Raw genomic sequence first — 26,807 nt, forward strand, 5'->3', positions numbered from 1 at the left:
TTGCACAGTGTTATCTGATTCATTGATGAACTAAACTGACACATTTAATCTAGGTTTCATGTGACAATGTTAAGAAAACCCTTGTTATTTTTTCACTTTCATTGATTTAAATTTTAAAGCCTAGTGTCACAATAATACCATTCTATAGGGACAGTAAACTTTATTTTAAACCCAGAAGACAGATCTACAAGAGATATCTATTTCTGCTATGTATTTTTTTTTATTTACTACCTACACAGTTTTGAACTGATCAGGCCATAGATGTCATTGAAAGTAGAACTGCAAAATTCAGGTCAGATTCTCCATGGCCTTTTCTTTCCTGAAGTTCAGATTAAGTGATGAGTAAAACTAAGGAAATAAGTAACTTTGTGAATAAGCAACTGGAAACTGTGTGCTTTAGATACTAATATGGCAGCAGTGGGAATCAGGAGGTGTGGCAAGTAGTATTGTCTCTGCTGCATCTTCTCTTGACCAGAGGAAAATTCCCAGGGACAGCTGTCATGATCCAATGCAAATGAAACAAGTTGTTGTCCTCCATTAAGAAGAGGTATCAGTGTGGGATAATTGAGAAAATTAGGCCTAATTGAGAAAACTAGTTAACTTTAGTCTACAAAGTCTACTCTACATCTATGCAGTAAACAGAACAGTCCCTAACATGCAGTTGTTAACCTGCTCTCTGACACATTTTAAGTCACCAACAGGTCCTCTGGGCACAGTTCAGAGGACAGCACATGCCAGGGACCATTCACAGCAGTATGTCCACCCTATTCTTCAAAAAACCCAGGTGTTAATTAGGTCTCTGGATGTGAACCTTACCATGCCACTTGCCATTGAAGTTAGAGAGTCCTGATCCTGGTCTTGTTTTGTTTAAGAGTGTAGATGTAGCCATACGTGTCAATGAGACTCAGGTCAGTGCAGGTGGAAGAGAATTACAGTGTTTTAAGAAAGATCCCTTGTAACTAGCATAGATGACACCTGCTGTCAGACAGTGAAGGTAGATGTAGCAGATCCCGCCTATGAGGAATCAAGTAGAAATTTTGAGTTAGTTGTCTTTTAAGGTGTTTTAAGATAGCCTGGATACATTCCTGTTGCAGTTGTGCATAGCACCGTTAAAGCTAATAAAACTGCACAGATAAAACAAGTGCTGAATTAGCCCAATCAGCAAATACATCCCAAGCAACACTACTGGAGTGGAACCAAACCAGGCTGGCTAGTTTTCTGCTGCCACCTACTGCACAAATAGCTGGTTCAACAAAGAGTTCTGAAAGGTCTGATTTTTAGAACTTCTGTCTTTGTGATTGGAACTACATATTATCTGTGTCTCCTCACGGTCCCCTCCCCCCACCCCAGCTAGGTCATCAAGCTTCAGCAAAACACTGTTACATGAGAACAGTCGTGTATTTGGGCCATACTGAAATCAGTACCTTAGGATGCAAAAGAGGAAAGTGCTGAAATAAATTCTTCAGGATGTAAGGGGTTTAAGAAACCAATTATACACAAAAAAGCTAAAAACAGAGAACACATGGAATAAAGATGGCGTATGTAATTCTTTTTTAAAAAAAATTATCTTTTAAAAATAATTGCTGTGACCATGAAGATGTAACATGGAAATACATTAGTGAGAGATGCCATAAAAAAAAGTCTGAATCTATTTTTTTCATCAGTTTTTCACTTAAGTAGTTCTATTTGAAATCAATAATTTATGCCATTTCTGGCGTCACATAAAGCTTGTAAATTCCTTTAGTTGGTTATTAGTATCAACTGACTGTAACTTCACAAGCATAACTGCCTTCCAAGATTCTGATCTTTTTCTAAGCATGCCATGTCTGGGCATATGACTCCCATCACTTGTATCCAAACTATGGTAAGGACACAACTCACCTGTGAGCCATTATCTTCCCTCTTGCTTTTAGAACTTCCGCTGTTCTGACAGTACTTTTTCCTTTTTTCTTTTGAGCTATCTTATTTTTATTTCTATTTAGAAGAAAAATTCAAGGAATTTGTTAAATTCTAACTAAAAAATGTTGTTTTGCTTGGGGTTTTTTGGGTGGTTTTTTTGTTGTTGTTGTTGGTTTTTTCACCCGGTTTTTGATAGCAAGCCAACCTCGCTCATGTTTATTGAAGTATCTTCCTGTTTATTTCCCCTCTTATTATTTCTTTACTGTTGTCTTGCAGGTAAACTGTATCTTGGAAGCCTTTGGACATGCTAAGACACCCTTGAATGATTTTTCCAGCTGTTTTATTAAGTATTTTGAGCTACACTTTTGTGAGAAGCAAAAAACATTAACTGGAGGTAAGAATCATTTAATCTGTTTATTTTGATATCACCCAGAGATCAGGGATCCCAGTGTGCCATACAAAGAGTTAGGCTTCAGAATATGTGACAGAGGCAGGGATGTTTTAAGGAGTCTCAAAGGAACATGTTTAATAGCATGTGAGTTCAGTTTGTCAAGGGCAGTGCAGCATTAAGAGGGAGAGCTCAGTTCTGTGCAACCACTAGATGGCAGAGAAAGACAAGAAAACAGATTAACACTACTGTTTCCTGTCATATTGCCCAGGAAATCTTATTTTCCTTTATGTCCGTGATCAGTGAACTGTGACAGCTGTCTGTCACTTTACTGTGAAATAAAAGTAACAAAGAGATTAATTTTTTGCACTTTTATCTAATACTGTATTCGGTATTTGAAGTATCCCTTAAATAAGTAATAAAATCTGTTTAGGGCAAATAAAATACAAACATACTCTGTAATACTTAAATTAGAAGTAATTTATTACAGCTTTGAGCTTCTTCTAAAGGAACTAGGAATCATACTGATGTTTGTTTGTCTCAGAGGTAAGATGGTGTGCAATTTGTGCCTGATTTTACAGTAAGAGGGAGTTTGTTAGTCTCTAGTAAGAGTTCATTAGTGAAAAATAAATAAATAAATAAGTAAATATTGGGCAAAACTTCAGTTTGATTCTGAAAACTCTGATCTTCAGAGGCAGTCAGGGAGAAGTTTCATTTCTGGTCTGAATAGGTCATCTTAAAGTTACTCTGTGCTGAAGTGAGAGGTGTGTACAGAAATAATTGTACAGACAGTTTACTACTTGCATTGATCTTACTGGGTGAAAAAAATCTGTGGTGATACACATTTTTGATCCAAGTAAATTAAATTCCATTGAATAAGTATTTCGTAAACTACTAGTTTTTTTATAATTTTAGATGTGTTTAGGCTTTCTGAAGTTTCCTAAAAATGTTCGTTGGAAGTATTTCATAGTAGGAATCACAATCCATTTTCTTGAGAGAGTTCACTGCACCCTAGCAAATATGATAGTTTCTTCAGTGAAAATGGCACTGCGTGGGAAATTACTATCATTTTTTCCTAGTTTGTTTTGCCATAGAGATAGGATATTTTTAAAAAAAATGTAAAACTATAAAGTGCGATCCTTTGCTTTTAATTCATCTATAAGATGTTGTGGAAGGAATATAAAGATAGTGATGTTAACATTAGAATGGACCAAGTAGCTTCTGAATTGGACTTGTAAAAATAAAGTTCAATCCCTAAAACTGTCATTTTATAAATCCTTTGTATTGTATATACTTAATTTCAATATACTTAGTTCAACGCAATTACTCTGTGTGCACACTTTATTTCTTTTTGTTGCACAAACGCAAACAGATGAAAATTATACTAATTTTGAAAAGTAAAAATATGAACATTAGGAAATGCCAGAACTGAAGCTGTTTGAAATATTTTTGGGTTGCCTTGTGCATGCAAATATAATGTTGCCATTTTTCCACCCCTCTTCAGCGTCATTCAGTGCAGACTATATTTCTTCAGTGATCAGCTACTAAATAGTTTGGATTTCCTTCATTGATTCATGTGTGGGTTATGCCATTGTATTCTGTTATAAAAGCAGAATTCTAGTTTTTCTGTAGATTTTCTGTGTTCTGCATCAACGTTTTTTCACTGTATGAGCATTTCAGATACATAAATGGTTTAATTTTCATAGTACTTCTGAACTAAGGTTATTTCATTCCATTCCTCAGATGAGGAATGGAAGCCTCAAGGCCATGTATTCCCCCAGTTTTTGGGTGCCTTGCTTGATATTGAAGGGGTTGAGTTTTCAAGCAGCTTTACTGATTCTTGCCAATTTAATTCACAGCCCTTGTCTATGAATCATATAAATGTGGAACCAGTTAACCAGGCTTTCATGTCAATTTTCTGGTACACTAATGCTGTGTTTTTATCACTTCAATCTATAGGCATTAAATGAGAAAACCTGGGGGTAGTCAAGTCCATTAACAAATATCTGCCCTACTATTCCCCAAATATTTAGGATCAATATCTGAATCAATTACTCTTACCAAATCTAAGGTAGCCGAAAGTTCTATAATTTGTAGTCAAGAGTGAGAAGCCCCAGTACAGCAGAAAAGGTGGGGTTTATATTTTTGAAAGTTGCCCTTGTTCATGCTGTTTGATTTGTATTGTAGATGTTACCTTTTCTATGCCATTGCTAATCATCACTTCTGAGTAAAATGGTCCCAGATTTATACCACCATAAATGAGAATCAGGGGTGTTATCTTTGGCTGGTGTGAATCTCACCCAGGGATTGTCTGTATCTGTTTGCAAGATCATTTGCAGCAGTATTTACTGTCTTGCACTGTTTAAGCATGAATGAAGAGTGTAAGTATGCAAAGCACCTCAGATTCTGCTCAGATGTGACTTTATAGCTCATTGAGATAAACTGGGCTAAATATGTCTGGTTTATAAACAAAAATCCAAATGACACTAGACTGCCCGCATCAAAAGGTTTAGGTTGTTTTAACTCCTTAACAGACAGATCTTAAGGGTGGAGATACAGAATGCTTTTCTAAGGAAAGGGCATGCAAAGTAGATGCATATATTTTTATTATAGAGGACAAGATCAAGGTAGCATTCCTTGCATTTTGACAATGGACATCTGTGAAATCCTGGACAGTTTTTTCTCATGCTAAAGTTCTTTTATGCCTAGACCCTGGAAGTGCTCTGACTTCTGTCACATGCAGTTTATTCTTCTACCGAAAGTCCAATCTACCTAAATAACAAAAATATTTGCATAATTTTCATCTACAGGCATTTTGCGGTCTTTCTCATAAACTGGATCTTTACCACGAAGTTTTCTAAACAAGGATGAGGGTCTAGAGTGTCATTCTACTCAAAGCCAGTATAGATATCTGTAGAGGTTTTCTGTGTGTTCTCTGACTCTTGTTTCTGATGAGGCATGCTGCACTGTTGGGTTTAAATGAGAGTTTTTCTGTGACAAGCAGCTTTGTGCTCAGGTACCTTTCATTGCTTTATTTGAATCCAACAAGTAGAGAAGGTATAACCCGGGTTAAATAATTTTTCTTTGTGACTGGATAAAATAAATCAGTGGGAACTAGTAAAACGTCTTACAACAGAACAAACACAGAATAAACTACAGGACAGTGATTTGATGAAGTTTGAAAAATAAATTCATACCTAACAGAACTCAAAGACTGTTCTTCTATTAAAAAAAAAAATACCATAATCATCGGTAGATGATGATCACACCCACTGTATAGTAATAAAAGACTGATTATTTATTTATTTCCAGAAGTAAAATTACTGCATTTATTTGCTTATTTATTTATTTGTTTATTTATTTGGGGTTTTCCTTTGGAATGGTAGAGAGTAAATGGTTTTTCAGGGAAGTTGACAAAATTCCATAGAGGAAAGGTAAGGCTTCTGTCAGTTTCCTCAAGTTACTAAAAAAGAAGCTTAGGAAGAAAAAATCAGTCCTGCCAAACTTATTCTAAAGATTTCTGCCTTGCTTTTCAGGTCTTGCTTTTCTAAGTCCTCACTTTTAAAAAAGCAAGGCTTGACTTTTCTTTTGCACTCAAATTGCAGGATCTAATTTGATTTGTAAAAAGAAGCAGATTGCATATTAGCCTGTGTGTAGACATGCTTGAAGACATTCCTGAAGACATTCAAAGCCAGGCTGGATGTGATTCTTAGTGACCTATCTAATTGAAGATGTCCCTGTTCATTGGAGGTGGGGTTGGACTAGATGAGCTTTGAAGGTCTCTTCCAACCCAAACTATTCTATGATTCTATGTGTGTTCCAAACATTTTTTATCAGTTGAAAAGTTTCAGACATTAATTTCCCATTTTGTATAAGAAAGACTGCAGCCAGCTAAACTCTTTGATGTGGTTTTGTACTGTGTTTCAGCACTGAACTTTCAGATCTTTAGCAAAAGCTGTGTTTAGGACAGCATGGTTTTTGAGAAAGGGCAGTGTAGCTTCAAAGATGCATAGCTGGAATAAAGATTTCACTGGCCACACTTTCAATAGAGTCCACTTGCTGACTTTGTAGCTGCTCAGGAGATTGAGTGGTCTGTAAAAGGAAGTAGAAATGACCTTGTGCCTGTAAGCACAGTTAACATTGCACTAAAATGGCAGACTTTGCTCTGGAACTCCATTATTTTTCACTTTTATTTGACACAGAAATTAATGAACATAGAATTTCACTTTGTAGAAAATTTTATTACAGTGATAGTTTTCTTTATGAGTTACTTTAGCTCCATTAAGAGTGTGCTGTGTTTGATTCTTGCTGATTAGAAGCTCGACTTTTCTTAACAGCTCTTACCCTTGCTGGAGATGTTAACTGAGATGAACTATATTTAGCCTTATTAAGGTGGGTGACTCAAAGTACTTGGAAAAGGCTGAATCAATTTGTGTCATCTAAATAAGTGGTGTTGCCCATCATTAAAGTTAAATGTATTAATTAATCAGATAGGTGACCACCAGTAACATTTTTCTCATGTTTATTAATCAATAAATTTTAAAAATACCTGCATGATAGTTATGAAAGCCTTAGTGAAGATCATTGCACACAAAAAAGTGATTCAGTAATGGCTTCTTTATAAAGTAATTGATGGTAAGGTTAGTTTTACTGAGAAGTAAGTTACAAGCACGGTAAAAGATGGAAATCATCCTTCAGGTTCATCTCTTATGTTTTACTCTGTAGGAATGGCAGCCAAGTAATGATTGATTCTTATGAAAGTGTGAATCTGGGCCAGTCCTGCCATGATGGGTTAAGATTGCATTGCTTCAATTTGTAGTTTGCTTCAAAGTTACTGGAGCCAGGAACATATCCTGCTACCAGCTTAATGATTTCCCAGGTGTGCCCTTTTACTTCCAGCACAGCTCTTTTTTCTGTACTGTAGCAACAGGAAGCTAGATGGCTGATAACACTATTTCTCATCATACAGGTTCCATAACATCAGGAGCTCACTTGTAGGATAATTAAATCGGCCAGATCATGTCTCCTTGGTTCAGCAGGTCAGCTGCGCAGCTCTTCCTCTTCTCAGTCTCTTCTGTAGCTAGAGTCTCAGGCATGGTTTTGGTTGCCAGCAGATGTGGCAGGCCATGCCTGTGCTATTAAATAAAATAAAGGGTAGAAGATGCCTCTGGGTAGTGTACCACTGTCCTTATGCCCTGCTTAAGTGGGATGTGTTTGGAATGGACTGGCCTGTGCAAAGCAGCACTTTGGGAGGCTGTGCATAGTTATACTTAGTTCAGTATAACTGATGAGACCTCTCTCAAAACGATACATTCAATATTCACAGATTTTGTTTCCCTCCATTCTACGCTGTCTTTCAACAATATTCTCACAGGCTGCGTTCCCTCATACACACAACTTCAAGTAACTTTGCTGTACTTAATTTGACAGTGTAGACAGAAACTTGGAGCTCTGCAAAAGATAGGAAGTTAATTAAATGAAATTTAAAATACAATTACCAGACAAATACAGATGATAAAGCAGTAACCAAGCTAGTTCTGAATGGGTTGCCCAAGGAAGTTGTGAATGCTCCATCCCTGGCTGTGTTCAAGGCCAGGTTGGACAGAGCCTTGGGTGACATGGTTTAGTGCAAGGTGTCCCTGCCCGTGACATTCAGGCTTCTAGCCTAGCCGTTATGCTTATGCAGCTACTGTGCTTCTGGTACGCACTCTCACATGCTGAGATCTAACCTGCATAACTTTGCTAAGCATTGCATTGGGCAATACCTTTGAGTCCAAAACTGATTCTGAAAATAACTGGTTCAACTAGCCTCATCTTTAGAAGTCTTTACCATATGTCTTCAGACTTCAGGTCTGTGAGGCACCTGAAGCTGTGCATCTGCATATGCCTGTAAATGCAACAGTTCTGAATGCAGCAAATAACTCAGTACTGTTTTATGCTTAATCCCAGCTTGCTTCGATAAAGTAAAAAGAAAAAAAAAAAATCTAAAAACCATAAGCAGCTGAAAAATTGTGTGTGTTTGGAGAACATACTTACTGTGCTACAGAATGCAAATGCATGTATCAGTATTTTCTATTACTGTTCTATCACTGTATGTTCAAGAACTACTTCCAGTTGATAAAGGAAGGAGTCTTAGATGAGTTGGTTGTCATCCAGACTGTGGGAAGCTCTGGTTTAATATCCTCCTCTGCTTGCGGGGTTTCAAAAATATAGCTCCTACATTGCTAAGAAGTGCGTTTTATCCTCTGAACTTAACAGTTTTTTCCAGGTCAAGGTCAGGTTAAGGATAAGACCTTATGAAAGCTCTGCCATATTGTGGAGATTGAAAAGCAAAAAGCTGCAGCAGAATGTCCTGCATCCCAGTGGTAGGAGTGCTCAGTTGTACGTGAAGGGACATGCTTCTAATCTTTGCACCGCAGCTAGTATTTAAGCAATGATGAGATAAAGTATACAAACAGTGGGGTAAGTGGGAACTGGAATCAAGTCCCTGCTCACAAGGAGGGCTCTGACGCCTAGCTGCAGTTAGGTGTTCCCTTGTTCTCTTCAGCCTGCTGCATTTGGAACTGCATGGTGGTGTACGCTCAGTGGAGGGCTGAAGAGTAAACTTCGCAAAACAGTGTATCTCCCTCTGTCTCTTCACATATACCTCTGAAATGCCTGTAATTTGGTGAAGCAGGTGAATGGTTCTGAAGGTCCAATATTTCCTTTGCTTCTGTGCTTTGCCTTTTTCAGAACTTAGTGGGCCTGAGGTTTTGTATGATCCTGTAATCAGCATTTCTGTAGGCAAATCGTGGTCAGGTTCATCCTCCTTGGCCTTCTTCCCAGATGTGCTGATTCACATGGCTTCTCATTTGGCCAGCTCATCGCAGCCCTTCTGAGATGCCCGTGTTTCCCAGGCACAGGTTAGTGAGCTTGTTGATGACCAGTTCTGCAGAGGATTTGTCTCTTTGTAGCCATCTAGAAGTAGCCATGTATATGTTAGGTGGTTAATCTAAAATATTAATCTGAGTGTTCTTGATTACCAACAGAGAAGGAGGAAGTGGTACCAAGGGTGGTTTTCCCAAGATGTCTTGAATCTCTCTTATATCTTTCCATTAAGAAGAAGCTTAGAATAGATGCCAATGCTCAGATGGCTACACTTCAGTGGGATGACTAATAGCTTGTCTCTTAGAAAATCTTGCCAAATATGACAACTAGTTGCTCAAATAAGTAAAACAGAGTACAAATCTGTACAAAAGAATGATAATTATCTTTAAAACTGAGTAATTTTAAAGGTAATGTGAGACAGTAAGGTAAGACGTTTGTTCCACTAATTTTAATGGAATTACGGCTTTGTATGTGATTTATACAGAAAACCATGGTAGAATTAATGGTAATATTTTTTTTATATGCTCAGACTGTTTTATAAGAAACATTGTTTATTCTTCATTGTTGCAATGGTGAATGGCTTAAAATATTTAAGTTTAGAGCAATCATTATAATGATGTATTTATTTGTTTGTTTCTCAATCAGCTAGGATTTACACATACATGTTGGAGAAGTCGCGTGTCATTATGCAGCCTCTCAACCAGAGTAATTTTCATGTTTTTTACTGGATGATGGATGGGCTGTCTGCTGAAGAAAAGTACACCCTGTACCTCAGTAATTTGTCTGCACACAGGTAGGAAAGCAACTTTATATCTAGTATTAATATTTTCCTTATTTTAGTGCCTCTTTGCTGTTGCAGTCCTTCCTCCAATAGTTAACATTTGTGTCCTAACTTTTCAATGTGCTCTGAAATTATTACTGAGTACTTGCTCATAAGGATTTAATTCTGCAACGCATGTACACTATCTTAACAACACTGGAGTATTATATTAATCAGGATTATTTCCTTAAAGGAGAAAAAGGAAAAAAAATAAAATCTCAGTTATTTTTCCATCTTCTGTGGACTAGAGTAGGTCTGTTCTTATTTATTTATTTTTTCCCCTGATGGAACATTCTGTCTTCAGGAAAAACTTTTATTAAAATTAGTTTTCTTAACATGGAATATGTTGATTTTGATGAAATGTCACTATATGTAACTGATGATATTTCCATTTTGATTTTGATATTTACTTCATATTATTAAGGAAAACAGAAAGTTTTGACTACGTTGAAACTAAGGATAGGATTTAACACCCAACTGAACCACTTTTTTTGCTTCATAAACTCTTCTGACTAAATCCCCTTTAATAGCTTAAATATAAAGAGCTGTATATGGGCACCTAAATCTAGTGTGTTTTAGGCTGAATGCACTCCAAATGTTTAATGTAAGTGGAAGTTTTTGGTTTATCAGGAAACTTTGGAAGTATCTCAAAATTTAATTCATATTCTTTTGAAAAGAAAACATATTTCTGATTTGGATAATTTGCTTTTTTTTCTTTAGTCTTTCCTAACAAGAATCACTGAAATGAGAGAAGCCTATTTGGCATTAATGATTTTCTCTTAAATTGGCTAAGATTATAATGAGTATAGGAGGTAACTTTAAAAAGACTGATAGTAATTAAAGTTAGGTAAAATGAGTGGTTTAAGTTTTTGTATCTAAGTCTTTTTCCCATGGATTTTTCTCCCAGCTTTTCTGTCTTGCACTCTAGGTAGTACTTGAATAAAGTAGTAGTTCCATATTTCCCATTCTTTACTAATGTTAACAGTTCTGGTATTATACAGAATAGTGCAATGCACTAGCTCTGAAGAAACCTGAGGCTAAATTGCTTTATTAAAAATGATCCACTTCGGGGGGGGAAGGGAAGCGTTAGATTCTGTATTTTAAATCTTTTGAAGGATTTGAGACCAAAAGAATTCTGAGCTCCCAATTATTAATTTATTCCTCTTCTTCTAGTGAAAGTTTATTCAGAAAATGAAACAGTTTGAAGTTACTTTGCAAGAAGCTCCAACAGGAAGGAACTTAGAAGCCTGAATAATTAGAACATGAACAAAGCTTTATCTGATAAGATACCTGATAAGCATCCAAAAAGAACAAAATAGTATTTCTGAATAGATGTCTGAATACTGCAGTGCCAAAGCTTTAGAAGTAACTTATAGCTGAATATTTGCATAAAGCTGCTTTATCAATAAAGCTTTGTTATGGCTACATAGTTTAGATTGTATCTTGCATTACTGAGAGAGAGTTTGAGCCAAATATTTCTTACCTTAAACTCCTAAGTGTAGTGGTTCACTGGACTAGATCTTTCTTGGTGGATAAACTAGGGGTGAATTTCTACTGCACCAAACTCATACATGAATCAGGAAGGCAGGATTTGGCCTCTTACAAATTCATAATTTCTGGGCTAGTCAGATTTTCTAGAGATCATATCATCCTGTCAATATCAGTAAGTGAGTTTGTCATGTTTTCTTTAAACAAGTGTAATCTTGACTCTAATAATAAAATCAATCAGATAACAGCCCGGTTGAAATGATAGGTGGCTCAAGCCCAACTGCTTTTTGAATAATTATTCTGTTCCTCTTTGCGCTATTTAATATTGCACTTTTATGTAGAAGATTGAACAATCTTAAAAAATAATGGCTCTTAGGATCCCAACATACCCCTATTTTTTCACTGTTCACATAAGCTATTGCAGTATGGGAAATAAGACATATCATTGGGGTTTTTATTCTCATTTTATATAAAAGTACCTTCAAAAGTCAAAGTAGTATTGTCAATAGTGGTTATTGTTAGACTTTATGCTGTAAAAGGTGAGAGATTGTTTATGTATTAAGTACCATATAATCCTGGATTAAGAATGAATGTAAATAACTAAAAAAGGGAAATCCCTCCCCTTTGGAGTCACCGAGAGTTTCAGTAAGGCGTGGGTTTCACCCTGATGTATAGGGGGAGTTGTTAAAGTTGTAATTCTGTGGTGTTTGGCGCCGTCCTGGTAGAGAGCTTTTGCTCAGAAACTTAAATGTATGTTCTTGCAAGCATTGTGACTGTGGAGGCATTGAATGAAGACAAATGGCGGGCTACTTTATATTGAAGTTATATACAACTAGGATCTTGAAGTAGCAAGCCACCTAAATCTAGGAAGGAAGGGATCTGAATTACTACATCTGCTACTGTATCTGCATGTGGATCATGATGGATAAAGACAGAAGCAATTCCTGAAAGGTACGATCATTTTTCAAGATTGAGCAAGGGAAGCATGTCAGAAATAGGAGGTCTCGAAAGGGCAAGTCCAGGCTTTTTGATTGACAACAACTACTCTCATGTGTTCACTACATTCAGAAGCTGATTTTTATCAGCACATCCTTGATTGAAATTTCAGAAATTTCTACGACTTTGGTGTGTTTGAAAAAAGCCTGCAGAATTTTGTTTATCTTAATAATGATGTGTAATACAGAGAGAATAAAGATTTGAAGTTATATTCTCAATTTGTTCTTGATTTTTTTTTATTTTATTTTCTATCTTTCTGGGTACAGATACAGTCCATTATTGGAAGCATTGCTTTTCTGGCATGCGAAGTTTAATCTTATAGTAAGAACTATATACTACCTTTTCCAGCACATTAAGTTTAGCTTCATAGTTATAGTAGGTAATAACATAGTGATGTATTTGCAACCAAAGTGAAGCAGAGAGCAAAGAAAAGAGGTAACAGTGGTGACAGACCAGGTTCAGAAAGACAAGAAAGGAAAAATGAGGGCAAAACCTTACAGAAAAAAAATGGAAAGACCCGCTTGTATTGCTTTGGGCCAGTTGCTTCGTATTAGCATTGATATTGCAAAGCTGTAATATATATAACAATATAGGAATGTCTTTGTGTAATATGTATATGCAAGGTACTCATACTTTCATTAATAATCATGTCATTACATTTGTATATGTATATAAGAAATATAGCTTAAGGCTACTTAACTATAGATAGTGGTTTCAGAAATGATGGTGGGTTTGGCAGCTGTTCAACTTGATGTCATCATTTTCAGTTTAAACAAGGTTGCTAGCTCTCCTAATTGATTGCACTTTTTGGTAGCATAGGCAAACTGATACAATGCTCTCAATATTGCAAGGTGGTTCTGACAGACAGTTTTTAGTCCTCCCTTGTAATGTCGGATCTCTGTCACCCAGCGTTTATCACTTGAAATATACTGCTTGTAAATAAGCTGTATGTTTAAAACTAAATAACTTCAAGCTGGGGAAAATGTTCATATACATGTTCATGCAGAAGCTGGCATGTGGTCAGGGTGCGTTGTCAGACTGCTGTTCCCAAATGTGTAAAACTTTCCTTCCTCCCACAGAACAATTAAGTGCACTGCAGTGTATGCTCTCTCTGCCTGTTTCGTTTCCCCCACCCCCTAAAAAGCAGTGAAACTCTTCTGCAACAATAGTTATAGGTCAGTTCACAGAACTGATGTGTCTTCTTTTACAGTTTTTCAGTACAGGTGTCCACTGTCAGTGAGAAAACTTGCCATTAATTTCATGTATAAAGTACTAATTTAGTGTCTGATTGAATTTTTTATTAAAGTCTAAGCTGATCAGAACCTCTTTGCTTGATCACTGAGGAAATTGTTCCCTACTCTATAAATTATAAGGTTGTCCTTCAAAAAAAAAGGCTTAAAAATCACATTGCTGTCCCAGTAGACAATTTTCATAGGCATGAAGTGTGAAGCCTTACATGTGATTTTTTTGTGTGTTTCTAATTATCATCTCTTCTAATAATCACAACATGTGGAAAAATGTGATTATTCTAGTGTCGTCCATACTGATTCCCACTCTTACTTTCCCCCACACACAAGAGCTTAAGATGGGAATTTTCAATACAATGAGTGACCAGTTACCACAGCTTTTCCTAATTTAACATATTTAGGAATTAGCTTCATTGTTTTCTTACTGCTATATATAAAAAGGCAGGAAGACATTTCATCTTTCTATGCCCTTTCTGTTTCTTTTATTTCCTTTTATCTTTGTATGCCTTTTTTTCTTTCAGATTTTTTGATTATTGTCTCATTTAAAATGTAACAGAAAGAAATATCAATCTTGAAAATAACAGTTTTTCATACGTGTGTCATTTGTTCAAAAAGTTTAATGATAAAAGGTAAATTCATAGACAAAACTTGGGAGGTTTTAAATTAGTCCCACATAATTGGAAAAATAAACATTTTCTAGTCCTCTGATGTACCGTGCTCTTTCCTTGTACACAAGCCTGATAGATCACTTTTTCCTCATAGATGTTCACTTTAATTTAAACTTTTAGTACCCCCATAAAATCCAGCTGTGTCCAAAAATTCACAGAGGTGGTTACACAGTACTGTCTTGATCCCTTGCTTCTTAGATTACCTGTTACTGGTATCTGTGTCTGATGATTAGAGAAAAATCCAAACAACTATTAGACATGTCTTACAAAATTGGTTGGATCTGAATACTGTGAATGAAATAACTAGATCTGGAAGGATTACACCAGATTTTCCCACAGGTGGTAGTCCTGCTAGAGTAATAGTTTCTATATGAAATGCCAAGTTACATCACTTTATCAAATTGCTGTTAGACTTCGTGGGCTAAAACTCGGCGTAAGTTAGTTCTACCAGAATTCCCAGTCTCACCCCAGTAAAATACAGTGTTGAGGCTCTGTGAATTTCCCTGTTGGGGTCAACTTTGTTTTAAAATCCTGTTGACAAATAAAGCTGTAGGCAATGAGAGTGGCATTCATTGTATTTAAATTTAGGAGGAAGGTAAATATCAGACTCAGAGTTCCTCAGCTGTGTTTCACTTTTCCATTTGGGGAGTTATTGGCACAGGAAGAGAGAAAAGTTGTGATAGGAGGTGTTAGGCTTGCCATCCCTACAGCTGAATGGCCATGAGGGTCAAGTCCCTCTAATTCTTCTTGGCTAAAACCTCTTCCTAATTCTACAGTGCAGGTGGGGAAATCATACTGGGCAAGACTTTCGAACCCTGAAAACATTCTCAAATGCCAGCAACATTTTTGCTAGGGCTGCTTTGAGTTGTGAGTTTCCAGTACGATTTCCAGAAATTAGGCAGTTCTGTGTAATGGCCAGAGAGGAGTTGGAGCATGTACTGCCCCATGTGGGAATGGGAGACTGGGTGGAGGGATGTGTAGGGCCCCCACCTTCTTGGCACAGCAGGTACCTGGATGGTCACTGTGGTCAGACACAGCCCTGGAAGGCTGGAAAGGGCCATGGCAGTTGCAATGGGCCAAGGCCAGGCTGGGATGTTGGCCCACATCAGGAAGGTCAGAGGTGTCTATGGCTGATCACAGCTCAGGCCAGCACCAATGCCTGAGCTCAAAAGCTGTTCCTGAACCAAGAAGGCTTTTTGCACAGCGCAGGCAGCTAAACCCTTGAGAGGGGCAAGAGGCATTCAAGGCACGTTCAGAAACATAAAAGATTCATCAACTTTTAATGAGAGTTAAGAAATATCTAATTTCCCCCCTCATTATCAATAAGCAGCTAAATCTTCAAAATTCTCTATTAATTGCTCTCTTTTGCACATGTATATTTTCTAAACTATGTGTATTTTCTTTAGCATATTGCCTGTAAACTTGTACTTAATTAACAGTTTTATACAAGCACCTTGTGGCAACTATCAAGCTCCTGATTTGTAGTTTGTCTGTCACTCCTTAGGCTTTTTTTTTTTTCATAGATCTTTTAGCAAAAAGTTAAGTTCTTAGTAAAGATGTGAGTTAAGAAGAGGAAGAACCTGAATGAGTCTTCCACTTCTTTTTCCTTTCCCAATCTATTTTTTTACCTTGCATTAAATCATACAGATAAATTATCACTCATTTCTACTTTCTTTATGTTCATTTTCCTGAACTTAGCATTGGCCACCCTACTAAGACACGAACTAAGACCTTAAAAAATCAGAAGTGCACTTGATATTTTACAGAGAATAATGAATGTTAAAGACTGGATGACTACATTTGGGTGATTCTCAAAGACTGTGTCTGAAATTTATCATCTTGCTATTTTCTTACTCCAACAGAGTTCTTTTGTAATGAATGCGGAGTAGAAAGTTAACTTTCAAATTATTATACTGGAATTATTTGAAAAAAAAATTTACTTTGCCAAAAGTAACTCTGGTGCACTTTGAGAAAAAGTGATTTGTCTTAGGGTATCCAACCTAAATTCAGTTTCATATCTTCATATCTAATGCAGTTGAATTCCCCTCCTTCCCCCCCTCCCCGCCTGTAAACATTTTGTATAGAAGCTTGGTGGTTTAGATGCAGAGCTTAGATTATTGTGAAATAAGATTTTCTGTCATCATTAGAAATTTAGAAGATATTTCTTAGAAGTTAACATATATTTTCTTTACTTTCTTATGCTTCGGGTGTCTCAAAGTAATATACCTTGAACTGTGTGCTCTTGCACATATATAGATGTAACAAATGTTATTTATGTTCAAGTTGGGTTCTTTTTCCATTGCTCTACTTTTCCCATGTTTGTTCTTCCCTTCTAAAAGTCTTTTGAAATGGAAGTTTTGGTTGAACAAGTAAAGCTGTACTTTTTTGGTACCGTGCAAGTTTTCCTGTCCTAACTTGATTACATACAGTGCATTCCTTTTCTCCAAAAAGCTTGCATTTTAAATACATTAACGCTTGTAAGACAATGCAGTGATACATGTAGCACAAGCTATGTGTATGAGCATGCCTGGACAGCAAAGGACCATTGCGGTATAAAGACTTTTCAAGCATGCTTGACAAAATTTTTAAATAATGTGAAGATGCAGTTTCAAACAGATTTCAAAAACTAAGGGAGTTAACTCTCAGTTAATCTTGCTGGAATCTGTTTTGGCAGAATAAGTGAATATGGTTAGATGAAGCCCTGAGTAAAAGTGAAAACAGTTTGGTGGTTGGAATTTTTTTTTTTCCACACTTTTTTTTTTTTTTTGGTGGGGGGTGAGTGGGGGTGTCTTTTAAACTGCATGGTAGCAAATAACATACAAATTATGCATTTCCATAAGTTTATATCTTCCTCAAATGATTTACTTACATTGCAGCTGTCTAATGAAAAGCTTTCACTGTGAATGTTTATTTCTTAGCTATCCTTGTACAGTACTACTGTGAAAACCTGATTTGCCATCAGTAGTACTATTTCAAGGACAAGATCTGTAGATTCTGAATGAAATGAGGCAATTCCATTTACTTAGATTCCAGCAAGGTCTTACAGCTGAACTATACCAGCTAGTTATTAGAAAGGTAATAGAGAGAGGAGAAGCAGATATATTTGTCTGAGATTCTGGAGCAGGTTTAAACTTGCTTCAGTGAGTTTTATATCTATGTAACCTGGAATAATTTCAGCATCAAAAGAATTGCTTAAATTTTCTTGGTTGTCTTTTGCACTTTGTTTGTTTGTTTTGGGGTTTGTTTGTTTAGTTGTGGGGGGTTATTTTTTATGTTTGCTTGGTTTTGTTTTATTTTTGCTGAACACCATTTATTCTTTTCCTGTTTACTCTGTATTTACTGATGTCTGAATTTTTTTTACTGATATTTTTCTTGAGGTTGAACCTTCTTTACTGCATGTATAACTTCTGTTCAGCTAAGCTTTTAGGCTTAGTCTTGTATTTTAGACCTAGTCTCTCATATTTTAGGCTTATACTCTCAAATTTTAATAAAAATTAATTGGAACCCTAGTGTAACCCTGTTAGTGTACAGGAGGTAAGAGATTTTTCAGTTTTTTTTAACAGGGTAGATATGATGATCTTTGTCCCTAAGATCATCATTTTGCTCCTTAATATTCAGGAAATAGATAACAATAGTGACAGTGTTAAAATTAATATTATACACTATCTTTCTGAAAACTGACTACATTTTAAGACACATTTAAATGTCTTAAACATCATCTTTCTGGAGATACTTGTGGGTGGTTGTGTTCAACAAGATACATTACTAGGAGGTTAGCACTGCAATTACAGAAGATGTAATCAAGATCACAGCTTAGGTTTTCAAAACAAAGGTGAAATATTCATTTGTGTCATCTGCTTTATTTTGCAAATTAAGTGGTTATTTTAGTATCTGCAGATACCTGCACCTCATGCATAAGGTATACCTCTCTGTTACTAACTTTATTTCACAATATTGAGTATCTGGCTGTGAATTTGTTTTGAGTGGTTCATCCTGAATTCAGGGTTAAGTACATACACACCTGCACACTTGCATTCTAACTACAAGATATCCAAAACAATAGTTTTGTACTTGAAAGGAGAGGTACATTAGCTTTGGATTTTGATGTATAATTTATTTATTCCAGTTTTGACATAGCTGCTTTTGACATTACTGTTTAATTCTCAAAGGATCTTTTAAGAAAATATAGCTCCAATGATCTTCAATAGTAATTAATTTACATTAAATTCAAGAGTATTTTTTATTTAACAAAGTAAAGGTAGTAAAATAAGCTTGAAACTTAGCTCAGTGTCTGTCTTAGGTCCCAGGAGGACTTGTTACTTGTCTGGCTTTCAGAATAAATGTTATAGAAATTCTGCTTTGTTAGAGAGAGTAAATCTGGAACTCATATTCCTCTGGGTATGTTCTTTAATTTGAAGTTTAAAAGCCTATCTTTGTTGTATTATTCTTCATACATATTGATTGAATAGTGGCAGAGGAGATACAGCACTCTGTTAGCAGACTGAGGTAAAGCAGTCATTCAGTAGAATTATCTTTCTTTTCAACAACTGTTTTTCTCTCCATCATAATTCTAACAGGCCAAAGGTTTAGAACTAACTACATGCAAACAAGCATGTTTACATTTTTTTTTTCATGAATAAATTGTATGTTCACAGTGGTATGGTAGAGGCAAGGCACACCTTGTATTTCTGTATTTCTGTCCTAAAGGAACTCAGATATCTAGTAGTCTTTGGTATTTTACATTCTTTCAGTGACAGAGAAAATTTTGGAACATAAAAAGTAGCATCAGACCAGATAAAAACACTTTTAACTTTTGCCTTTTTGTAGCTCTAGTCAGCTTACTTCTGCATGTGTACTTTTATTCCAGAAACTTGCATTTACTTCATTTGACTTGGCATGATACCATTTGCTATTTCTTTGATTGAGAGGCTTTGTCTTTCTTGTCTCCTTTGGGGTAAGCATGATATGGAAACACATACAGAAAATAAGAGGATAAAAATCTATCTGTGGCAAAAAAGATAAAGATTGGGAAGCAACAAAAATGAAATCTGTTTAATCCAAGGGAAAGAAACAAACTTGGTAATTAAGAGCACTGGGATCTATAGTTTAATGAAGACAGAACATACATCTGTCTTAGTTTTAACAGAAAACTAAACATACAATAAAGCATTGTTTGGAACAAATTCCTTGAAATGGAGAAAGAAAATGCAAAAAATAAATATAACATGAACCATATGACTTTCTAATTTTTTTTGCAAATTCTGTTGATGAGAGTCTTAACATCTTAGTTTCTGGCCTGAATTCAGCATTTTGTTAGAAAAAAAAGAAATTTCCAGAGACCCGTAGATGTCATATAGATATTGAAGTTATATTTGGTCTTCTTTTGAAGAAATTAAGTGCTGACTGTTTAGGCAGCCCACCGATATTTCATGTTGGACTGAAAATGGATATAGCTTCAAGGGATAAAACTGCCATATAAATCCTATTTTAAAAGTAGATGTGATTACTCATAAATATCATAGAGGAGCTCGTTTGGCTTTTAGTTTAAGTACAAAATACGTGTCTGCGCTTTACTAGAATGCTAATCATCTCATATATGGGGGTATATTCCCTGGATCCAGCCCCTGAAACCACTTAGCTATTACATTGCATAAATCTAGAGCGATAATATAGTTCTGCAATTTGTATTTCAAAAGTCACTGTTAGAATCTTCCTGATACAATTACTGTAGATGAATTTCCAGTCAGGAATGGGTCATTAAAGAAACTGTTATTGGCGTATGGAAGCCCCAGTCATTGAACCCAGCTCATCTCAGTGCTAGATCTAAGAGAGACAATAACCCCTCTCTGTTATTTGAAATACTGTCTTCACTGAGCTCCCTGGGCTAGCTTGGATTTTTCACTGCTCTTGGTGATACAGTACTCCGATGGTACAGTAACTTTAGTTACTGTAGCCAACTCTTTGGGAAAGTCAGGCAAGGTCAGCCCAAAACGTAGCAGTTTTCTTCCCATAGTTCTTTTATTAATCATAACTGAAAATGACCTCTACACTGAGGTTAAACCTCATTGTGTCACGTTAATGCTATTCACAGTTTCCTTTGATTCCTGTTGGATTTGCGTATGGATTTATAGTTAAAATATAACTGCTCAAACTGTGTTTTGTTTAAAGCCTAAAAGTTACCAGTCAAGTCTTCTGAAAATGAGAATTGAGTACTAATCATAGAATAGTTTGGGTTGGAAAGGACCTTAAGACCATCTAGTTCCAACCTCCCTGCCATGGGCAGGGACACCTCACACTAAACTTTGTCACTCAAGGCTCTGTCCAAACTGGACTTGAACACCGCCAGGGATGGAGCATTCACAATATTCCACTACCTCACCACCCTCACAGTAAAGAACTTCTTCCTTAGATCTAATCTAAATTCCCCCTGTTTTAAGTTTAAACCCCTTACCCCTTGTCCTGTCACTACCGTCCCTAATGAAGAGTCCCTCTCCAGCGTCCTTGTAGGCCCCCTTCAGATACTGAAAGGCTGCTATGAGGTCTCCATGAAGCCTTCTCTTCTCCAGGCTGAACAGCCCCAACTTTCTCAGCCTGTCTTCATACGGGAGGTGCTTCAGCCCTCGTGGCCCTCCTCTGGACTTGTTCCAACAGTTCCATGTCCTTTTTATGTTGAGGACACCAGAACTGTACACAGTGCTCCAAGTGAGGTCTCACAAGAGCAGAGTAGAGGGGCAGGATCACCTCCTTCAAGGAAGGTGTTAGGATAACAGTTTTATACAGCTCCTAAAAATGTCAGCTCCATAAGCCTGGCTTCTAAAATTATTTTATGCAGTATAATGCAGGAGCGAATGGTGCATGAATATCTTGTACTGAATCACCCATCACCCAGATGATTGTTGGAACTTCTTTATTCAGTGTATAGGTCTTGTCTAGCTCCAGTTAGTTTATGACACATCACTTGGAATCATGGCACAAAATGTTATTGCTGCAGCTTAGTACAGTACAACATAAATTATATGAAACTTGATGTACTCAGTGGTTGGTATCAAAAGTAAACAAAAATAGTTTCAAGTATAGTTTCTGTAGTTTCAAGTCACCTTTGATTGTCAGCCAACGGATGTAAAATAGTACAGAGGCTTTGGAGATGCTTAATAATTTTCACAAGTATCTAACCAGGGAAAGCTGTATTTTTATCAGATCTGTGCAAACAGCACTCGGGGAACAGCTCAATGGATGTTTAGTAATTAAGAAACATGTATGAGGTTCTGTGCTTCCTAACACACCAGTTTGGACTCAGTGTTCTTAAAAAGGTCTTAAAGGTATTTTCCGACATAAACAATTCCATGATTCTATGATTTTGGTCTGTGGTGTGTCTGTGCTAATAAGGCCTCTGCTTACCTGAAGTTTTAACATTTCTTGAATAGCAGTAGTATGGGTGAGAAAAATTGTTAAATCCAGTTTGCAGAAAGAACTATGCAAAGGAAGTAGTCTGAAATAAAATCTCAGTAGAAATTTTCTGCTGACTGAAATGATGGAAAAGGGCACTGAAACAATGCAGAAATACTATTTGACAAACTGCATTTATAACCATAATACAGAGAACCATAATTACAGAGAAGCATAATTTACGTCTTATGCCACAAATGCTGGCACCTTCTAATTTCTGCTTTAACCTTTTATGAAATTTTAACATAACTGAATCATGAAATCGGTAAAAATCAGTTTACCAAGCTGGTGTTGCAGCTTAATATTAAGCTTACACAGTAATTGGAGTGTTTGACACTAGTACACTGATGCCAATTTCGTGATCTGTTTTGTTCACCCAAGAAGAGGCTTACAGAGACAAAACCAGTCCTAATCACATGTAAAAAAAAAAATAAATCTGTGGCCTTTCTCAGTAAAAATGAATAATGAAAATGATATTGTTAAACAGGAAAATATTTAGTAGAATGATTTGTTGGAAAACAATTGGAGACTGTCCTATGACATTAAATTTTTCCAGCAATGAATAAAACACAGAGAACACCTCTATGACCCTTCTCTGATATGTTCTTCTGTTGAAATCATTGTTTGTTTGGCCTTTGTTTTCTGTCACTTTCCTGCCCCACACCAGATGGGTTAAAACTGCCACTGCTAGAGACTTTACATTTTTATCCTAATATTTCTTAGTATTTCTTTGCGCTTCTGTATACGTCATGCCTTTAGTTTTACATGCAGCTACAGGAATCAGATTTGCCTATAAGAGATGCATCTGTACTTTCTCATACCTGTAGTCCATCCTATTTGCTATATTTCCAGACCTAATCCCTTGTTTAAACAGAACTCCTCAATCAGGTAGCAATTAAGAGGAATAGAGCAGCATCTAATAAAATAAGTACTACGATGAGCTTCAGTGTGTGTACAGAGTTAGGTTGCACCTTAAGTGAAAGCTAGATCAAACTGGAGCATCAGATCAAGTTCTATGGTTCTGTAGTTCATTCTGGACCTGTTTTTTTAAGCATACAATTATAATCATAGAATCATAGAATAGTTGGGGTTGGAAAGGACCCGAGGATAATGTAGTTTCAACCCTCCTGCCATGGGCAGGGACACCCCACGTTAAACTATGTCACCCAAGACTCCATCCAAACTGACAGTCCATCTGTCTATGATTCTATGAGACTGGTCTGTAGTTTTCTGGGTCTTCCATCTTCCCCTTCTTGAAAATGGGGTTATATTTCCCTTTTTTCAGTCATCGGGAGCTTCACCTGACTGCCATGATTTTTCAGATATGATGGACAGTGGCTTAGCAACTGTATTTGCCAGCTCCTTCAGGACCCACAGATGGATTTCATCAGGTTCCATTGACTTGTGTATGTTCAGGTTCTTAAGAAGGTCTTGAACCTGATCCTCTCCTACAGTGCACCTAAGGTCTTCATTCTCACAGTCCCTGCCTTCCAAGTCTTGGGTGGTGTGGTTGCATCATTTGCAGGGAAGACTGAGGCAAAGAAGTCATTAAGAACCTCAGCCTTCTCCAAATCCAGGGTAGCCAGTTCTCCTGATAGCTTCCAGAGAGGGCCTACATTATCCTTAGTCTGTCTTTTTTTTGTTATATACCTATAGAATTCCTTCCTGTTATCTTTCACATCCCTTGCCAGATTTAATTCTAACTGGGCCTTAGCTTTCCTGACCTGGTCCCTAGCTTGCCAGACAACATCTCTGTATTTTTCCCAGGCTGCCTGTCCTTGCTTCCAGCAGTCCTGGGTCCCCCTGCCCTCCAGAGCTTTATCCCATGGAACCTTACTAAGCAGGTTCCTGAAGAGGCCAAAGTCTGCTCTCTTGAAGTTCAGGGCAGTGAGCTTGCTGCATGCCTTTCTCACTGCCTGAGGATCTTGAACTCAACCATCTAATGCCTGCTACAGCCAAGGCTGCCCTGAATCATCACATTCCCAACCAGCCCTTCCCTGTTGGTGAGCACAAGGTCAAACATGGCACATTTCCCTGTCAGCTTCTCTATTACTTGCAAGATGAAGTTGTTTTCCACACAGTCGAGGAACCTCCTGGATTGCTTGTGCCAGGCTGTACTGTCCCTCCAACAGATATCAGGATGGTTGAAATCCCCCATAAGGACAAGGGCCTGTGAGTGTGAGGCTGTCTCTATAGAGCCCATCTGTCTCTATAGAGCTTCATCCAGAGAGTCCTCCTGATCTGGCAATCTGTAACAGATCCCCAAAGTAATGTCCCACATCACTATTCTCTCTTGGACTGTGACCCACAAGCTCTCTTGTTGACTGATCACCTGTCCCCAGAGTTCCATACACTCCAGCCTATCATTGACATAAATAGCAACTCCCCCTCCCTCTCTGCCCTGCCTGTCTTTCCTAAAGAGCCTATAACCTTCCTTTCCAACACTCCAGTCATAGCAGCCATCCCACCACGTTTCTGTGATGCCAGTGATATTATATTCCTGTAGACGTGCACACATTGCTAATTCCTTGTTTATTCCCCATACTACAGGCATTTCTATAGAGGCATCTGAGCCAAGCTCCAGATGAAGCCAACTCATTGGCCGGAGCGGGTGAAACAACTCTGCATCGCTCCAAGCATTTATTACAGGTGCTGGCAGCTGGCTAGGAGTGGTGGGATGAATCGATGCCCCAGTCCCCCAACACATCTACTTTAAAGCTGCTTTGACCAGCCTGGCAAATCTCCTACCAAAGCAGCAGTAAGACCTGCTCCAGCAGCTTTCAGTAGACCTGGCCTCCCAAATCGAGTCCCATCTTCTAAATACCCAAACCCCTGACTATGGCACCACCGTTCTAACCATTTATTAACCTGCCAAATCCACCTGGCCTTGTCAAGGTCCTCCCCTTTGACCTGGAGGATTGAGGAAAAAGCTATCTGAACCCCAGAGCCCCTAACCACTTTTCCCAGGGCTCTGTAGTCCTTCCTAATGATTCCCAGGCTGCTGCTGTCAGTATCACTAGCACCCACATAGATCACAAGTGGGTCAGTGGGACTTACTAGAGCACGCAGCCTGTCAGCAATGTCCCTGATCAAGCCCCTGGTAGGCAACACACCTCCCTTGACACTGGGTCAGGCTGACAGATGGGTGCCTCTGTTCCTTTCAAAGCAGAATCCCCTGCTGCTATGACCCCCGCTTTTTCCTGGAGGCACCAGTAGTGACCCTTTTTACTGGTGCTTCCCCTGGTTGTTCATCTGGTGTAGTGCGCCTTTCCTCTTTAGCCCCCCGCAGAGCTGCGAGGCGATTCTGGGCGGGACCGCCCCTCCTGGCGCCTGTGAGTCCTTGCTCGCCTCAGCGGAGCCGCTGGCTCGTGGACACGGCCTGGCGGAGGCCCGAGGGTCCCTCGGTGGCTCTCGCGGGCGGAGCTGAGGCTCCTGAACGCGGGGTTTCCCCGCGCTCCCCGTTTGAAGGCGGTGTCTCTGGAGCTACTCTGCCATTTGCTGAGGTGATCCTCTCTAATCGCTTCCAGCTTCCCATATATCTTAGGGAAAAATAAAGGGCTACTTTGAGGCATACTTTATTTTGCTATTATCTTTCTTCTGTGCATTTTATTTATTTTACTTTATTGTAGTATTTTTTCTGGTTTTATTTTGTAAACTATGTATTTGAATGCAAACTCAGCTTGCCTACAGAATTAAATTGCATAAACTGCATATATCCCTGTGTGTAAACACAGTGTGGATTTTAGCAGGAAGAGTCAACAGGGAGTCTTTTCGTCCTATTCAGATACAGAAACCATAAAAGTACTGAAATAAATCTGCGCATTCTCTTGATTTAGGAAAGCCAAATCCTTTTGTACAGATGCAGCCCTTCAGCTGAGTTTTCAGTGTGCCACCTGTAAAGTTCGCTTCAGGTTTGCTGAGCATACAGGTAATGAGTGTTTAGTACTTTTGGCCTTATGAAAAGCAGTGTAAGATACTATAGAAGATTCAGTGTTAGAAGTAGTTAATTTCTGAGCTTTCATCTGGTGTGATTTTCTTGAGAGGGCTGAGAAGATGTGAGAGGAACACACACACATACATGTATCCATCCTTTTGCCATTTTTGATGTTCCCAGAACATACCTGTGACAGAAACAGGTCCCGGAGCAGGGGGAAGCAAGACAGGTCTTGCATGAATTCTCCATAACTGAACTTGTGTTCAGTGTCATGTTGCTTGCTGGCTGTGTGAAAATCAGGACCCTCTGCTTATGTTAAGGGGATGGCCACTAATGATTGTGGATGGTTAACTGCTAAATAGATAATTTACACAAATACATACATATTTACTCTCTGTAAAGTAGAAAGGAGAATATTCTTTGTCGAAGAAGTGGGTAAAGTTAGGCACTGCACCAACTCATACTCATGTATTCTTTCTTAGCCCATGATAGGTAAATAATTGTTACTGATTAATCAATTAATTATATTACTAATTCCTTAAAATGTCTCATTCTTATGTTAATACTGTATATTTCCCAGTATTTCGAAAGTCACTAGAGTGACTACTATCTGGGGGGGCCATGACTGGTTTTGTTTGGCCAAATTAAAGGTTTTTAAAGGGATCTTTGTGTTCAGCATTACTTGTTTAGTATACACATGGCCACACCTACATGTACAGGAGGAAGAGGGCTTCTTGTACATGAGCTGATCTGAAACTGATACGTGAACTACAGTCAGCAGTTATATAAAATAATTTTGGAGTATATTATCAACATTTTAACTGGCTACACATGAAAGTTGCAAGCAGGTACCCAAAGCACTTTTTAAAGTTTAGATCTGATACTGTGGCTCTTAACCCAGTAAGCTTTATTTAATGAATCAGCATTTCAAAAGTAGTAGATGCTAGTGGAGAAATGCCTTGGGGCTCATAAACTTAATGACATCTGTCAACTAGTGCCAAAGTAAGTCTGAACATAGAAATACAAAATTACTCTTGGTTGCAGGAGCAAAGTT

General features: G+C 37.7%; 1 protein-coding gene across 7 annotated transcripts in view; it reads left to right on the top strand.

Annotated features, from left to right (window-relative positions):
• MYO16 (myosin XVI) overlaps positions 1 to 26,807 on the top strand; it is a 386,124-nt gene that overhangs the window by 232,919 nt on the left and 126,398 nt on the right. For all 7 annotated transcript variants that reach the window (XM_062619194.1, XM_062619175.1, XM_062619216.1 and 4 more), the window contains 2 exons: positions 2,176 to 2,293; positions 9,800 to 9,947. In XM_062619194.1, the coding sequence (XP_062475178.1) occupies positions 2,176 to 2,293; positions 9,800 to 9,947 (266 nt within the window). The remainder of the gene's footprint in view (positions 1 to 2,175; positions 2,294 to 9,799; positions 9,948 to 26,807) is intronic.

The sequence above is a fragment of the Pezoporus occidentalis genome, unplaced genomic scaffold, assembly GCF_034315485.1.
Source record: "Pezoporus occidentalis ecotype Australia unplaced genomic scaffold, CSIRO_AGI_Poc_V1 ctg105, whole genome shotgun sequence".
Classification (NCBI taxonomy): Eukaryota; Metazoa; Chordata; class Aves; order Psittaciformes; family Psittacidae; genus Pezoporus; species Pezoporus occidentalis.